Below are 17750 nucleotides of genomic sequence, written 5' to 3' on the forward strand. Positions count from 1 at the left end.
AAAACAATGGCAGAATTTTGTCTAATTGTGACTTTTCATACTTTTGACCTACTTACACTGGAATCACCTATAGTAGTTGTTGATGTCAGGGGAGATTGTTCAGAGGACATGAATGCCAATTGACTAGCAAGCTGAACCCAGGTAATCAGAGACTCCTCACGCCCTTCTCTGTCCTTGGAATCATTTTTCTGCCAACATTTCCCAGAGCGGGAGCTATGTCCAAGGACAGTCCAGAGAGAAAGCTTTCAGGATATAAGGTTGATATATAAAAGTCAACTTCTTTCCTATTTACCAGCAATAAAGAAGTAGACTTTGATTTAAAAATACAATGCCATTTAGGTTAATTTCTCCTAAAAAGAGATACTTGGGGGTAAATTTAACGATAAAAGGTATGAAATCTATATGAGGAAAACTATAAAAGTCTCAGTAAAGAAATAAGAAGTAAATAAATGGAGATATATGTTATGTGCATGGATAGGAAAGACTCAATATTATCAAGATGTTAATTCTGCCTAACCTTATCAATACATTCAGTGGGATACCAATCAAATCCCAGACATTTTTTATAGGTATTGACAAACCTGTTTTACAGTTTTTAGGTGAAAGCTAGAAAAGATCATTGCAACCCACTCCATTATTCTTTCCTGTAAAATTCCAAGGAGAGCAAAGCCTGGTGGGCTACAGTTCATGGGGCTGTAAAGAGTGAGACATTACTGAGCACATTCAACAGTTTTAGAAACAAAGAAACTATAAAGCCATGGATAGACACGGAGGATCCTTAAATGCCCATTACTAATTGAAGAGGCCAATCTGAAAAGGTTGCACACTATATGGTTCCAATTATATGACATTTTTGAGGAAGCAAAATTAAGGAGACAGTAAAATGATCAGTGATTGCCAAAGGCTGAGGGTAGGGAGGGATGAATAGGTGGAAAAGAGAGGATTTTTAGGGCAGTTAAAGTATTCTATGTTATGCTGTAATGAATACATATTATTATACATGGATCCAAACCCATAGAATATGCAACACCAAGAGTGATCTCTAATGTAAATTATATACTTTGGGTGATCAGTTCAGTTGCTCAGTCATGTCCGACTCTTTGTGACCCCATGAATCGCAGCACGCCAGGCCTCCCTGTCCATCACCATCTCCTGGAGTTCACTCAAACTCACATCCATCGAGTCAGTGATGCCATCCAGCCATCTCATCCTCAGTCGTCCCCTTCTCCTCCTGCCCCCAATCCCTCCCACCAACAGAGTCTTTTCCAATGAGTCAAAACTTTGAATAAGGTGGCCAAAGTACTGGAGTTTCAGCTTAAGCATCATTCCTTCCAAAGAACACCCAGGACTGATCTCCTTTAGAATGGACTAGTTGGATCTCCTTGCAGTCCAAGGGACTCTCAAGAGTCTTCTCCAACACCACAGTTCAAAAGCATTAATTCTTCTGTGCTCATGTTTCTTCACAGTCCAACTCTCACATCCATACATGACCACTGGAAAAACCATAGCCTTGACTAGATGGACCTTTGTTGTCAAAGTAATGTCTCTGCTTTTCTATATGCTATCTAGGTTGGTCATAACTTTCCTTCCAAGGAGTAAGCATCTTTTAATTTCATGGCTGCAGTCACCATCTGCAGTGATTTTGGAGCCCCAATAAATAAAGTCAGCCATCGTTTCCTCATCTATTTCCCATGAAGTTATGGGACCAGATGCCATGGTGATAATGATGTGCTAATAATGTAGGTTTATCAGTTGTAACAAATGCACTATTTTAGTACAGAATGTGGCTAGTCTGGGAGGTGGTGTACAGTCTGGAGAAAAAGGGTACATGATAACTCTATTTTCTTAATTTTACTGTGGACCTAAAACTACTGTAAAATAATAAAGTGCTACTGAAAAGGAAAAAACTAAAGTAACTGTGCACCAGCTATGTTCTAGACTACCCCACTCAGGAACATCTGGGCTATATGTTGGAATCATATTATTATATAAGGGGATCATGTGGCTATGGCAATTTGCCCTATAACCTGTGTGCCCTCAGGCAAGGTCATAGCTTAGTACATGCAAATGAGCCATTCTCAGGAGAATTGAGTGTTTAAATGATTCCTTAGATAATCATTTCTGAGAAATATGTGTCAATTCTAGATATGCTGTTTTCTTTCCGTAAGCAAATTTCTTTGACAAATTTCTTCCCATTTCATGTCATAGTGGTGCTATTATAAAAGAAAGGAGATAATGAAATTATTAAATCTGTGCTATAAAACAGGGTTTGTGTTAATTCTTCTTCTCTGATCCTTTTAAATGAATGACATTCAGATTGCATAAAATATCTGTCATTCACTTTGGAGATAGATGGGAGGGAAGGTTCAAGAGGGAGGTGACGTGTATACACCTATGGCTGATTCATGTTTATGTTTGACAGCAATTATCCTTCAATTAAAAAATAAATAAGTTTAAAAAAAGATTTTATTTTCATATTTGTATATTCTACAAATATTACTGTAATGATTTCTTTGTAAAATATCCTGGATAGTAATCTCATATTTCTACATATCAGAGGTAAGTCCCTTTTTTTTTTTCCAGAATGGCATCTTTTATTTAATTTTAGAAAGTATAAATTTCTTTCATTAAATGTTTTCATAAACTCTTAACTTGTTCCCCTCTGCATCAATTAACTTTTTTCTTATATAATTATTTATGGGAAAAAAAACATTGTTCTTTTTAATAAGAATGCTTGAGGCTTTTTCATATCTATGGATTAGATGAATCATTTATTATCATATTATTATAATTCATTTCGATATGAATAATTTTCATTCTTATTTAGCTTCAGGAAGGTTCTCCTAAACTTCCTCCATTATATGTCCACAAGTATTAAAAGCTGGAATTCTATTTTCCTGGGGCCTGTCGCTCTCACTCAAAGTAATTACATATGCAATCAAGTCAGTAAAGAAAAAAATAAATAAATAACATAGTGGTTAAGTGTCCTATATTCTGGAACTCTCTTGCTTTTTCGATGATCCAGTGGATGTTGGCAATTTTATCTCTGGCTCCTCTGCCTTTTCTAAAACCAGCTTGAACATCTGGAAGTTCACATTTCATGTATTGTTGAAGCCTGGGTTGGAGAATTTTGAGCATTACTTTACTAGTGTGTGAGATGAGTGCAATAGTGCAACAGTTTGAGCATTCTTAGGCATTGCCTTTCTTTGGGATTGAAATGAAAACTGACCTTTTCTAGTCCTGTGACCACTGCTGCATTTTCCAAATTTGCTGGGCAAATTGAGTGCAGCACTTTCACAGCATCATCTTTTAGGATTTGAAATAGCTCAACTGAATTCCCTCACCTCCACTAGTTTTGCTCATAGTGATGGCTTCCAAAGGCCCACTTGCCTTCACATTCCAGGATGTCTGGCTCTAGGTGAGTGATCACACCATTGTGATTATCTGGATTGTGAAGATATTTTTTGTATAGTTATTCTGTATATTCTTGCCACCTCTTCATTGGATCATCAAAAAAGCAAGAGAGTTCCAGAAAAAAATATGTATTTATGCTTTATTGACTATGCCAAAGCCTTTGATGGTGAGGATCACAGCAAACTGTGGAAAATTCTTCAAGAGATGGGAATACTAGACCACCTGACCTGCCTCTTGAGAAATCTGTATGCAGGTCAGGAAGCAACAGTTAGAACTGGACATAGAACAACAGACTGGTTCCAAATAGGAAAAGGAGTACGTCAAGGCTGTATATTGTCACCCTGCTTATTTAACTTATATGCAGAGTGCATCAAGAGAAACGCTAGGCTGGAAGAAGCACAAGCTGGAATCATGATTGACAGGAGAAATATCAATAACCTCAGATATGCAGATGACACCACCCTTATGGCAGCAAATGAAGAGGAACTAAAAAGCCTCTTGATGAAAGTGAAAGTGGAGAGTGAAAAAGTTGGCTTAAAGCTCAACATTCAGAAAACTAAGATGATGGCATCTGGTCCCATCGTTTCATGGGAAATAGATGGGGAAACAGTGGAAACAGTGACTGGCTTTATTTTGGGGGCTATAAAATCACTGCAGATGGTGACTGCAGCCATGAAAGTCAAAGATAATTCGTCCTTGGAAGAAAAGTTATGAGCAAACTAGACAGCATTTTAAAAAGCAGAGACATTACTTTGCCAACAGTTCCATCTAGCCAAAGCTATGGTTTTTCCAGTAGTTGTGTATGGATGTGAAAGGTGGACTATAAAGAAAGCTGAGTGCCGAATAATTGATGCTTTTGAACTGTGATGTTGGAGAAGACTCGAGACTGCAAGGAGATCCAAGCTGTCCATCCTAAAGGAAATCCGTCCTGAATATTCATTAGGACTGATCCTGAAGCTGAAACTCCAGTCCTTTGGCCACCTGATGCAAATGACTGACTCACTGGAAAGACCCTGATGCTGGGAAATATGGAAGGTGGGAGGAGAAGGGAATGGCAGAGGATGAGAAGGTTGGATGCCATCTACAACCCAATGGACATGACTTTGAGTAAATTACAGGAGTGGTGATGGACAGGGAGGCCTGGCATGCTACAGACCATGGAGTTGCAAAGAGTCTGACTTGACTGAGTGACTGAACTGAAGACATATTTGGTAGTTCTAATATAAATGTGACCTGCTGGAAAATTTGTTTCAGTTTTAAATGTAAGGCTCTATTGACAGAGCTCTCTGTGTGTGTGTGTGTGTGTGTGTTTCTCTATGTGTGTGTATCTGTGTGGTGTGTTTACCTACGCATAATTACATATGACATATATAATTTGTATCTCTTTATTGAATGTCACTGCAAGACAAAACCTATTACATGTCACTGCAAGACAATTAATGTGACTTTACATATAATTTTTCAAACAATCTCATCACTTTCTTTATTTTGCTCATGTACTTAGATCTAGTTTTTATTATAGTTGTTATTTCCTGACAAAAAGTAGTCAGTTTCTTAGTCTGATAAATATTAAAGTACTACCTGCCTATAATCTTTTTCAAGTGTCTACACTCTGCCAACATTTTCATCATCAAAATTTGACAACCCTTTCGGAAAACTATGTAAATTGTTGTATAAGGAGAAAAATTAACCTCTGCTCAAATCATCTGAGCTGACACTTAGGATGAGCACAAATCATGAAATATTCAACCCACCAGCAGAAGGAAAGAGCAAGGACCACAGGTCTACCTCTGATGGGCCTGTCACCCCAAGGAACGCCAAGCAATGGGATATCTTCATTTGTCCCTTAGTATCTATAGATTCCCTTTGGACCTATGGTTGCAAACAAATATTTACATGAGACCATTTTAATAACATGGGCAGGTAATGTTTGTCTCAAAACCCTGACTTTCTCTCAAAAGCATTTCAGTTAAAACTACTTTTCTTAAATGGTACAGATAAACCTATTTGTAGAGCAGGAATAGAGGTGCAGACATAGAGAATAGACTTGTGGGGACTGAGAGGGAGGATTATTGAGAGACTTACATTAACATATATATGCTACCATATGTAAAATAGCTAGCTAGTGGGAAGCTGCTGTATAACTCAGAGAGCTCATCTCGGTACTCTGTGATGAACCAAATGGGTGGAATTGGGGACAGGGAAGGGAGGCTCACGAGGGAGGGGATAAATGTATACATACGGCAGATTCATGACGTTGAACAGCATGAACTAACACAACACTGTTGAGCAATTATACTCCAATAAAAACATTAAAAGATCTACTTTTCTTAAAATGAAAATAAAGAGATATATATAGCTATATTGCTTTTCATTTAATGTATAACCCATGCTATTCTGTTTAAAACATGTATTACAGGAGTTATTAGAACTGCCTTACATAATATGGACAGAGAAGCCAGAGAACATTACTCAGTGGTCATTCAAGCCAAAGACATGGCTGGGCAAGTTGGAGGGCTTTCAGGATCCACCACAGTCAACATCACCCTGACAGATGTCAATGACAACCCCCCAAGGTTTCCTCAGAGTAAGTACAAGTTTCTTTTGATCTGCACTTATCATTATTCATTTATGTAAAACAAACTGAAAAACAGCTAAGCCTTGAACAATATGGACTTGAGATGCAAGAGTCTACTTATTTATTTTTCTCAGTAGTAAGGGCTATAGGACTACATGACTAGATCAGTGGTTGGGTGTATCTGCAGATAATGAGGAACCTGGATACAGAAAGCTGACTATAAGTTATATGTATGGACAGTGTAGAGGTTGGATGCTCCTAACTCTCACATTTTTCAAGGGTCAACTGTACTTGGATGTATAATGTCATGTGCCTATTCTCTTAAATGGAAAGATTGTGTTTGTACAGTCTTTTTTTTATACACAAGACTAAAGAAATCACTCCATCTGTTGTCTCCTGAACTTGGTAGATAGATGTCACTATCTGGATGATAGTGGATAAAGATATCTGGATATAAAGATATCACTGGATAAAGATATCATCACTAGATAAAGATATCATCACTATCTGGATGATACTGGATAAAGATATCCATTTCAATTGACATCAGGGTTAAATACTAAAAATGAGATAGTAGTACTAAGAAATGATACTTTGTATTTGCTGAAGTATTTATGTATTACTAATGAATTCTTGGAGGTATTCAGAATAAACATTTTGATATGGACATTCTACTCTTGGAAAACTATTGAATATGTACTGTTTGTGGGATTTTTAAAAAATTCTTCATATGAGGAATGAATGCTCTTCACATACACACAGAAGCATACCATCCAATGGCAAGGTATTGCAAATAAAATAAACTGCAATCTCAGAGTAGAATATAAACCTTGTGAGTGGAGAGCCCACCAGGCAATTCAAGGAGAGAGTATCAGTTTTGTGAGTTCAGAATGATATACTGTTTATGACACCTTCAGAAAGGGAAGGAAACATATTTGAGTATTTCTAATATGGCAGAAGCTGTGGGTAGCATTTTATAGTATAACCATTAATTATTTAAAAATCCTGAGGGGAGCTGTGCTTCTTGCACATGATGTTTAAAAAGTATAAAAGACAGAATGAAGTAAGTCATAAAGAGAAAAATAAATATCATCCATTAAGTTCAGTTCAGTCACTCAGTTGTGTCCGACTCTGTGTGAACCCATGAATCGCAGCACCCCAGGCCCCCCTGTCCATCACCAACTCCCGAAGTTCACTCAAACTCATATCCATTGAGTTGGTGATGCCATCCAGCCATCTCATCCTCTGACGTCCCCTTCTCTTCCTGCCCCCAATTCCTCCCAGCATCAGGGGCTTTTTCAATGAGTCAACTCTTCACATCAGGTGGCCAAAGTATTGGAGTTTCGGCTTTAGCATCAGTCCTTCCAAAGAACACCCAAGACTGATCTCCTTTAGAATGGATTGGTTGGATCTCTTTGCAGTCCAAGGGACTCTCAAGAGTCTTCTCCAACACCACAGTTCAAAAGCATCAATTCTTCTGTGCTCAGCTCAGTTGGATGTATATTCACAGTCCAACTCTCACATCCATACATGACCACTGGAATAACCATAGCCTTGACGAGACGAACCTTTGTTGGCAAAGTAATGTCTCTGCAAATGTATGGAATCTGGTAAAACAGTACAGATTAACCTGTTTGCAAAGCAGATATGGAGACCCAGATGTAGAGAAAAAACATATGGTCACCAAAGGGAAAAGAGGGGGCAGGTGAGTTGGGAGATTGGAATTGATGTATATGCACTATTGATATGGTGTATAAAATAGGTAGCTGATGAGAACCTATTGTATAGCACAAGGAACTCTACTCAATGCTTTGTGATGACCTAAATAGAAAGGAAGTACAAAATAGAGAGATATAAGTATGTGTATGGATGATTCACTTTACTGTAAAGCAAAAATAGCATAATATTTTAAACCAACTCTACTCAAATTATTTTTTTAAAAGGACCTGCTAGGTTTGTCTTTGAAAAAACAACTTAGCAAATATCATCAAAAAGTTACAGACAAGTAGCTGCAGCAGTGATTTTTAGAAAAATTTGCAGAGGCATATTTGAAATAAAACAAGTAATGGACATACAGATGGCTAACAAACACATGAAAAGATGCTCAACATCACTCATTATCAGAGAAATGCAAATAAAAACCACAATGAGGTACCGTTTCACACCAGTCAGAATGGCTGCCATCCAAAAGTCTACAAATAATGATGAGTTTTAAGGACAAAAGAAATTTCAGAGGTAAAGAATTTTGTCTATTTGTGTTTATAGTCCAAGGAATACAATTCAACTTCAATAAATCTGGGGTGAGGAAGAAAATAAACTCTGTAACAAAGTAGACAGGGTGGCAAGTCAACGGCTGCTCTCCACAAGTCAGTGTAAAAGGCTTACCCAGCCTTATCTCTCAGTATTGTTCTCAGGACTCAATGGAATACTGCTTGTTCCGAAAACACAGCAACAATATGCATATTTTTATATCAGTCTAGACTTTTTCACTCACATTCCTTTGTTTGTGATAGACACTCAATTGTGTCTGATTCTTTGTGACCCCATGAACTATAGCCCTCCAGACTCCTCTGTCCATGGAATTTTCCAGGAAAGAATACTGGATTGAGTTGTCATTTTCTCCAGGGGATCTTCCTAAACCAGAGATTAAACCTGAGTCTCCTATATTGAAGGCAGATACTTTACCATCTGAGCCACCAGGACTACCACATTCCTTTGTTTAAAAGGCCTCTTAAGAGTTTCTCTGAACTCCATCACAGAATTAGCAGACAGTTAATTAACCCTTGGTTTCTGTAACATGGCCTTTCCCATGTACTTTTATGCTATATTTATCTCCATAGGTGCACATCTCCCCTACACTGTGGGTCCCTCTAAGTAAGAATGATGCTTGATTTGTCTTTGTAACATTAAGTGTTTAGATTTGTGCCCAGCCCTGGATAAATGGTTATGAAATGAATAAATAAATGAGTTGAATTTAAATACTCTGTCAAACTACTATTGTTAAAAGACCATGGATAAAGATAGGCAAGTTGAATTCATGGTTAGGCAAAGCTACTTTAAAATTTCAATTCTAAGGACAAGATTATGTGACTTGGTTCTTTCAAGTGGCTTTTGCTCTATGAAGAAAACATGTTTAAAAGAAAATTATAAGTCATAGATAAGTCCATATTATTAAATTATGAAATATAATTAAATTCCAAGTCATTTTACAAAATTGCAGTGTATTTTTGTATTCATTTAACCCCTTATTCCACACAATATGCATATACACATATTTCATTATGAGACAAGTGTAATCGGATGGTGACTGCAGCTGTGAAATTAAAAGATGCTTGCTCCTTGGAAGAAAAGCTATGACAAACTTAGACAGCATATTAAAAAGCAGAGACATCACTTTACGGACAAAGGTCCATATTGTCAAAGGTATGGTTTTCCAGTAGTCACGTACGGATGTGAAAGTGGGACCATAAAGAAGCCTGAGTGCCGAAGAATTGATGCTTTTGAACTGTGGTGCTGGAGAAGACTCTTGAGAATCCCTCGGACTGCAAGGAGCTCAAACAGGTCAATCCTAAAGGAAATTAACCTTGAATATTCATTATAAAGACTGATGCTGAAACTCTGAAACTTTGGCCAATTATATGTGAAGAGGCAACTCATTGGAAAAGACCCTGATGCTGGGAAAGATTGAAGGCTGGAGGAGAAGGATGAGGATGAGATTGTTGGATAGCATCATCAATTCAATGGACATGAGTTGATCAGACTCTGGGAGATAGTGAAGGACAGGGGAGCCAGGTGTGCTGCAGTCAACAGGGTGGCAAAGTGTTGGACTAAACAACAACAAAACCCTTTTACAGAATAAGGAGTTGATTAGTTGATTTAGTCACTAAGTCATGTCCGACTCTTTTACGATCTCATGGACTGTAGCGTACCTCGTTCCTCTGCCCATGGAATTTACAAGGCAAAATTACTGGAGTGGGTTTCATTTCCTTCTCCAGAGAATCTTCCTGATCCAGGGATCGAATTTGCATCTCCCAGGTCTCCTGTATTGCAGGCAGCATCTTTACTACTGACCCACCAGAGACTAAAGTTCAAAGTTTATTTGTTTGTTTTTAAAGAGGTAATGAGTGATAGTGCTGAATTAGGCAGAATATAAACTTTATTATAATTACAACACCAACCTCATTTTCAACCTATGTTATTTAAGTAGATTCTACCACTGCTATTTTTAAGATGTATATTAATATTATAGCCCTTATTATAATAGAGTGAAAAACTTATTCAGGGGGCTCAATAAACCGATTTTAACCAGACAAGCCCATTAAAACTTATTTTAGAAATCACCAAAAAATAAGAAAATGGTGATGAATAAAGAAAAATGTATCCCTAACTTTATTTTGATCTATGATTGTTGCTGAAGCATCAGTTCATAGTGAAACAATTGTTTAACTTGACAAAGAATAAATGAATACTCTTTGAGTGAACTCATTACATTAATCACTAATGGGATCGACGTATCTTCAGTCTCCCCAGAATGACTGACAAGTGTCAATTCTGCCACATGATGATATGCTCTTAGTGTGTTGAAATAAAGGCAGTACACACCCAGAACTTCACACTCTGATTTGTATAAAAGATATTTTATTTTGCACCCGTACCGCTTTAAACACATTGCTGCTCTCAGAATGATTTGGTGTCACCACAATAAGAGTAGCTTGCAATATTCTTTAATTTTCCCAAAAGCATTATAACTCATCAAATGGAAAAAAAAATGACAAACTATATCTTGGGAAACTTTGCAAATTGTTTGAAGAAAAAACAATGATGTATTTTATGAAGACTTGCATACGTAAAGCACCATGAAATACACAAATATAAACACAGTTCAAATCCTATAAAGATCTTATCCAGTGATTAAATAGACCCAGTAATCTAATTGTTTCTCTTAAGGTGTTCTTGTTTGTTTGTTTTAAATTTTTTCTGACATTTATTTTTCTTTTTTTCTCTTTAGCTGTGAAAGCCATGTTACAGCAAGACAATATCTGGCACACATTTTTAACATTGCATTTTTCTTTCTTCTGTTAATTTACCATGGCCTCAGTTTCTTACCTCTTATATCTCAATTTAAAACTACCACTATATCTTTTCTAAATTAGAGTATAATCCCTTTACAATGTTCTGTTGGCTTCTGCTGTGCCCTCCCATTTGAGACTTCCTACCATCCTCCACCCCATCCCACCTCACTAGGATATCACAGAGCACTGAGCTGAGCTCTCTGTGCTATACATCAGGTTCCCACTAGCTATTTATTTTACACATGATAGTGTATATATATATCAATCCTACTCTCCCAATTCACCCCCACATCCCATGTCCATATGTCCTGTCTCTACATCTGCTTATCTATTCTTGCCCTGCAAATAGGTTCATGTGTACTGTTTTTCTAGATTCCACATGTGTGTGTTAATATATTTGTTTTTCTTTTCCTGGCTTACTTCACTCTGTGTGACAGACTCTAGGTCTATCTACTTTATCTTAATTTAAGCTGCATAGGTTTTGAGTAAGCATTTGAGAGTAAGAGAGGGGACTAGACTAATAATTTGCTTTACAAAGACTCTGCACTAGGGAGATACAAGCGCAGTGGCCTGGAATACAAGACAAACAAAGGTCCAGGTGAAAGCAGGCTGCCTGTGAGTGTCAGGGAGGTTATAGGGGAGAACAGAGACTGGAAGGTACATATACAGCTAAAAGGACAGCCACTGCTCAATTCTAATAATGCCTGCATGTGGGCAGGCAAGTATTAGGAATGGGAGCTACTTGCAAGACTTGCAATGTAAGAGAACAAATCAGTATATCTGTGGCTTGAATCTTTACTCCAAGGACACAAGTTTCCTAGTTCTTCTTCAGAAAAAAATATCTCAAGGTATAAATGCCTCAATATTATCCCTTCTATTGAAAGGGATTTATTCTACTTTTTAAGATTTTTGCTATTTCCTTCTCTGGTTTTAACTGTATTCTAGTCATTTAAAAATTTATTCACAAAATAAAATAAAATAAATAAAAAATTTAAAAAAATATTTTCAGGCAGGTAAAAATCACTGAAGTCTAATATTCTGTATAAATAATATGCATATAAATGTCAATTATGAACATGGAAGTTTATAAAGTAAACTTGAACCCTAAAGGGAGTTGTATTTTGAGAGTTGCCCTTGTAGAGTTTTTGCTTTGGCTCCATGCCTTCATTCTTTCTGGAGTTATTTCTTCACTGATCTCCAGTAGCATATTGGGCACCTACTGACCTGGGGAGTTCATCTTTAAGTGTCCTATCTTTTTGCCTTTTCATACTGTTCATGGGGTTCTCAAGGCAAGAATATTTAACTGGCTTGCCATTCCCTTCTCCAAGTGGACCACATTCTGTTAGACCTCTCTGCCATCACCCATCCAACTTGGATGGCCCCACATGATATGGCTTAGTTTCATTGTTTTAGACAAGGCTGTGGTCCATGTGATCAGATTGGTTACTTTTCTGTGATGGTAGTTTCAGTCTGTCTGCTCTCTGATGCCCTCTCTTAATTCCTACCATTTTACTTGGGTTTCTCTTACCTTGGACGTGGGGTATCTCTTCATGGCTGCTCCAGCAAAGTGCAGCTGCTGCTCCTTACCTTAGACATGGGGTATCTCCTCTTGACCACTCTTGGACTGCACAGCTGCCACTCTGAAGCACAAGGTGGAAGCAAGACTTCCGGGAGAAATATCAGTAACCTCAGATATGAAGATGACACCACCCTCATGGCAGAAAGTGAAGACAAATTAAAGAGCCTGTTGGTGAAAGTGAAAGAGGAGAGTGAAAAAGTTGGCTTAATGCTCAAAATTCAGAAAACTAACATCATGGCATCCTGTCCCATCACTTCATGGTAAATAGATGGGAAAACAGTGGAAATAGTGGCTGACTTTATTTTTGGGGGGCTCAAAAATCACTGCAGATGGTGATTGTAGCCATGAAATTAAAAGACACTTACTCCATGGAAGGAAAGTTATGACCAACCTAGACAGCATTTTAAAAAACAGAGTCATTACTTTGTCAACAAAGGTCCATCTAGTCAAGGCTATGGTTTTTCCAGTAGTCGTATATGGATGTGAGAGTTGGAATATAAAGAAAGCTGAGTGCAGAAGAATTGATGCTTTTGAACTGTGTTGTTGGAGAAGACTCTTGAAAGGACTGCAAGGAAATCCAACCAGTCCATGCTAGAGGAATTAGTCCTGGGTGTTCATTGGAGGGACTGATGTTGAGCTGAAACTCCAATACTTTGGCCATCTGATGTGAAGAGCTGACTCATTTGAAAAGACCCTGATGCTGGGAAAGATTGAGGGCAGGAGGAGAAGGGGATGACAGAGGATGAGAGGTTTGGATGGCATCCCCGCCACAATGGACATGAGTTTGGGTGAACTCCAGGAGTTGGTGATGGACAGGGAGGCCTGCCCTGCTGTGGTTCATGGGGTTGCAAAGAGTTGGACCCGACTGAGTGACTGAACTGAATTGAACTAGTAGAGTAAGTAACCTAATCTAGGGAAAGAAGAATAATACATGTTAAATAATCACAATAAAAGAGTAAAAATTTGATTATTTAACAAAACTCCCATAAGAACTTGAAATGATTGCAAAATTGTTAAGTTATCCACTTGTGAATTCAGGTGATATAGTGAAATGTAATGTTGGGAGGATCAATTGCTAAAATTTCAATAGATGACAGTATTTCCCATAATTTGAGTTATAAAGTTGTAACTGATATGGATAAATTTTAGTGTTAGTGAAAAAGGAAATATCACTGATGAATACATTAATATTGAAATGACATTTGTCAATAGCAAAATATTTCAGTGAAGGATCATTGTTTTTATTAGCTTAGTTTTTATGAAAACAAATATAAATGATACATAATAAATTCAACATTAATATTTTATTTGAAAAAGTTGTGAAACAAGCAACCAAGCTTCTCCTCAATCCATCAGAATGTGAACTGTATGTTTTAATTACTAGCAAGTGGAAGTTTTTCCCATATACTTTAGAAAAGATACCTAGTTTATTATGGTTAAGACATGTATTTTGAAACTGCGTGAGAGTTTCCTTAAATGTCAACATCTACTTGATTTACAAGAAGGTGAACCAACTTCATGGTTTGTTTCTACATATATAAATTAGTTCAGGTTTATTCAATCAGTTCAGTCAATTCAGTCACTCAGTCCAGTCTGACTCTACAGTAGGCCCCCCTGTCCATCACTGACTCCCAGAGTTTACATGAATTCATGTCCAAAGAGTCGATGATGCCATCCAACCATCTCATCTTCTGTCGTTTATTCCTTTCTCCTCCTGCCTCAGTCTTTCCCAGCATCTGAGTCTTTTCAAATGGGTCAGTTTTTCACATCAGGTGGCCAAAGGATTGGATTTCAGCTTCAGGATCAGACCTTCCAATGGATATTCAGGACGGATTTCCATTAGGATGAATTGGTTGAATCTCCTTGCACTCCAAGGGATATGCAGGGTCTTCTCGAACACCACACTTCAAAAGCATCAATTCTTCACTACTCAGCTTTCTTTATAGTCCAACTGTCACATACATACATGAATACTGGAAAAACCACAGCTTTAACTAGACAAATCTTTGTTGGAAAAGCAATGTTTCTGTATTTTAAAAAGTTATCCATTCACCATTGCAACAAAAAGAATAAAATACTTAGGAATATATCTACCTAAAGAAACTAAAGACCTATATATATAAAACTATAAAACACTGTTAAAAGAAATCAAAGAGGACACTAATAGATGGAAAAATATACCATGTTCATGGATCAGAAGAATCAATATAGTGAAAATGAATATACTACCCAAAGCAATCTATAGATTCAATGCAATCCTTATCAAGCTACCAACGGCACTTTTCACAGAGCTAGAACAAATAATTTCACAATTTATATGGAAATCCAAAAAACCTTGAATACCCAAAGCAATCTTGAGAAAGAAGAATGGAACTGGAGGAAATCAACCTGCCTGACTTTAGGCTCTACTACAAAGCCACAGTCATCAAGACAGTATGGTACTGGCACAAAGACAGAAATATAGATCAATGGAACAAAATAGAAAGCCCAGAGATAAATCCACACATCTATGGACACCTTATCTTTGACAAAGAAGGCAAGAATAGACAAAGGAGGCAAGAATAGACAAAGGAGAAAAGACAATATCTTTAACAAGTGGTGCTGGGAAAACTGGTCAACCACTTGTAAAAGAATGAAACTAGAACACTTTCTAACACCATACACAAAAATTAACTCAAAATGGATTAAAGATCTAAATATAAGACCAGAAACTATAAAACTCCTAGAGGAGAACATAGGCAAAACACTCTCTGACATAAATCACAGCAGGATCCTTTATGACCCACCTCCCAGAATATTGGAAATAAAAGCAAAAATAAACAAATGGGACTTTTAATTAATAGCAAATGAAGCAACTGACAAACAACTAATCTCAAAAATATACAAGCAACTTATGCAGCTCAACTCCAGAAAAATAAACGACCCAATCAAAAAATGGGCCAAAGAACTAAATAGACATTTCTCCAAAGAAGACATACGGATGGCTAACAAACACATGAAAAGATGCTCAACATCACTCATTATTAGAGAAATGCAAATCAAAACCACAATGAGGTACCACTTCACACCAGTCAGAATGGCTGCGATCCAAAAATCTGCAAGCAATAAATGCTGGAGAGGGTGTGGAGAAAAGGGAACCCTCCTACACTGTTGGTGGGAATGCAAACTAGTACAGCCACTATGGAGAACAGTGTGGAGATTCCTTAAAAAATTGCAAATAGAACTACCTTATGACCCAGCAATCCCACTTCTGGGCATACACACCGAGGAAACCAGAATTGAAAGAGACACATGTACCCCAATGTTCATCACAGCACTGTTTATAATAGCCAGGACATGGAAACAACCTAGATGTCCATCAGCAGATGAATGGATAAGAAAGCTGTGGTACATATACACAATGGAGTATTACTCAGCCGTTAAAAAGAATTCATTTGAATCAGTTCTGTTGAGATGGATGAAACTGGAGCCGATTATACAGAGTGAAGTAAGCCAGAAAGAAAAACACCAATACAGTATACTAACACATATATATGGAATTTAGGAAGATGGCAATGACGACCCTGTATGCAAGACAGGGAAAGAGACACAGATGTGTATAACGGACTTTTGGACTCAGAGGGAGAGGGAGAGGGTGGGATGATTTGGGAGAATGCCATTCTAACATGTATACTATCATGTGAATTGAATCGCCAGTCTATGTCTGACGCAGGATGCAGCATGCTTGGGGCTGGTGCATGGGGATGACCCAGAAAGATGTTCTGGGGAGGGAGGTGGGAGGGGGGTTCATGTTTGGGAACGCATGTAAGAATTAAAGATTTTAAAATTTAAAAAAAATAAAATAAAATAAAATTAAAAGCTTCTACACAACAAAGGAAACTATAAGCAAGGTGAAAGACAGCCTTCTGAATGGGAGAAAATAATAGCAAATGAAGCAACTGACAAACAATTAATTTCAAAAATACACAAGCAACTCCTGAAGCTCAATTCCAGAAAAATAAATGGCCCAATCAAAAAAATGGACAAAAGAACTAAATAGACATTTCTCCAAAGAAGATATACAGATGGCTAACAAACACATGAAAAGATGCTCAACATAACTCATTATCAGAGAAATGCAAATCAAAACCACAATGAGGTGCCATTTCACTCTAGTCAGAATGGCTGTAATCCAAAAGTCTACAAGCAATAACTGCTGGAGAGGGTGTGGAGAAAAGGGAACCCTCTTACACTGTTGGTGGGAATGCAAACTAGTAGAGCCACTATGGAGAACAGTGTGGAGATTCCTTAAAAAACTGGAAATAGAACTGCCTTATGACTCAGCAATCCCTCTGCTGGGCATACACACCGAGGAAACCAGAATTGAAAGAGACATGTGTACCCCAATGTTCATTGCAGCACTGTTTATAATAGCCAGGACATGGAAGCAACCTAGATGTCCATCAGCAGATGAATGGATAAGAAAGCTGTGGTACACAATGGGGTATTCAGTTCAGTTCAGTTGCTCAGTCGTGTCCAGTTCTTTGTGACCCCATGAATCGCAGCACGCCAGGCCTCCCTGTCCTTCACCAACTCCCAGAGTTCACTCAGACTCATGTCCATCCAGTGATGCCATCCAGCCATCTCATCCTCTGTCATCCCCTTCTCCTCCTGCTCCTGATCCCTCCCAGCATCAGAGTCTTTTCCAGTGAGTTAACTCTTCACATGGTGTATTACTCAGCCATTAAAAAGAATGCATTTGAATCAGTTCTAATGAGATGGATGACACTGGAGCCTATTATACAGAGTGAAGTGAGTCAGAAAGAAAAACACCAATACAGTATACTAACACATATATATGGAATTTAGAAAGACGGTTATGATAACCATGTATGTGAGACAGCAAAAGAGATACAGATATATAGAACAGTCTTTTGGATTCTGTGGGAAAGGGAGAGGGTGGGATGATCTGGGAGAATGGCATTGAAACATGTATAATATCATATAAGAAATGAGTCAGCAGTCCAGGTTTGATGCAGGATACAGGATGCTTGGGGCTGGTGCACTGGGATGACCCAGAGGGATGGTACAGGGAGGAAGGTGGGAGGGGGGTTCAGGATGGGGAACA

At 37.8% G+C, this 17750-nt stretch overlaps 1 protein-coding gene across 3 annotated transcripts in view; it reads left to right on the forward strand.

The window, feature by feature from the left end:
• The window catches only part of CDH18 (cadherin 18), a 1279339-nt gene that overhangs the window by 1112196 nt on the left and 149393 nt on the right, over positions 1 to 17750 (forward strand). For all 3 annotated transcript variants that reach the window (XM_069556587.1, XM_069556586.1, XM_069556588.1), the window contains one exon: positions 5834 to 6001. In XM_069556587.1, coding sequence (XP_069412688.1) covers positions 5834 to 6001 — 168 coding nt within the window. The remainder of the gene's footprint in view (positions 1 to 5833; positions 6002 to 17750) is intronic.

The sequence above is a fragment of the Ovis canadensis genome, chromosome 16, assembly GCF_042477335.2.
Source record: "Ovis canadensis isolate MfBH-ARS-UI-01 breed Bighorn chromosome 16, ARS-UI_OviCan_v2, whole genome shotgun sequence".
In the NCBI taxonomy this organism is placed as follows: domain Eukaryota; kingdom Metazoa; phylum Chordata; class Mammalia; order Artiodactyla; family Bovidae; genus Ovis; species Ovis canadensis.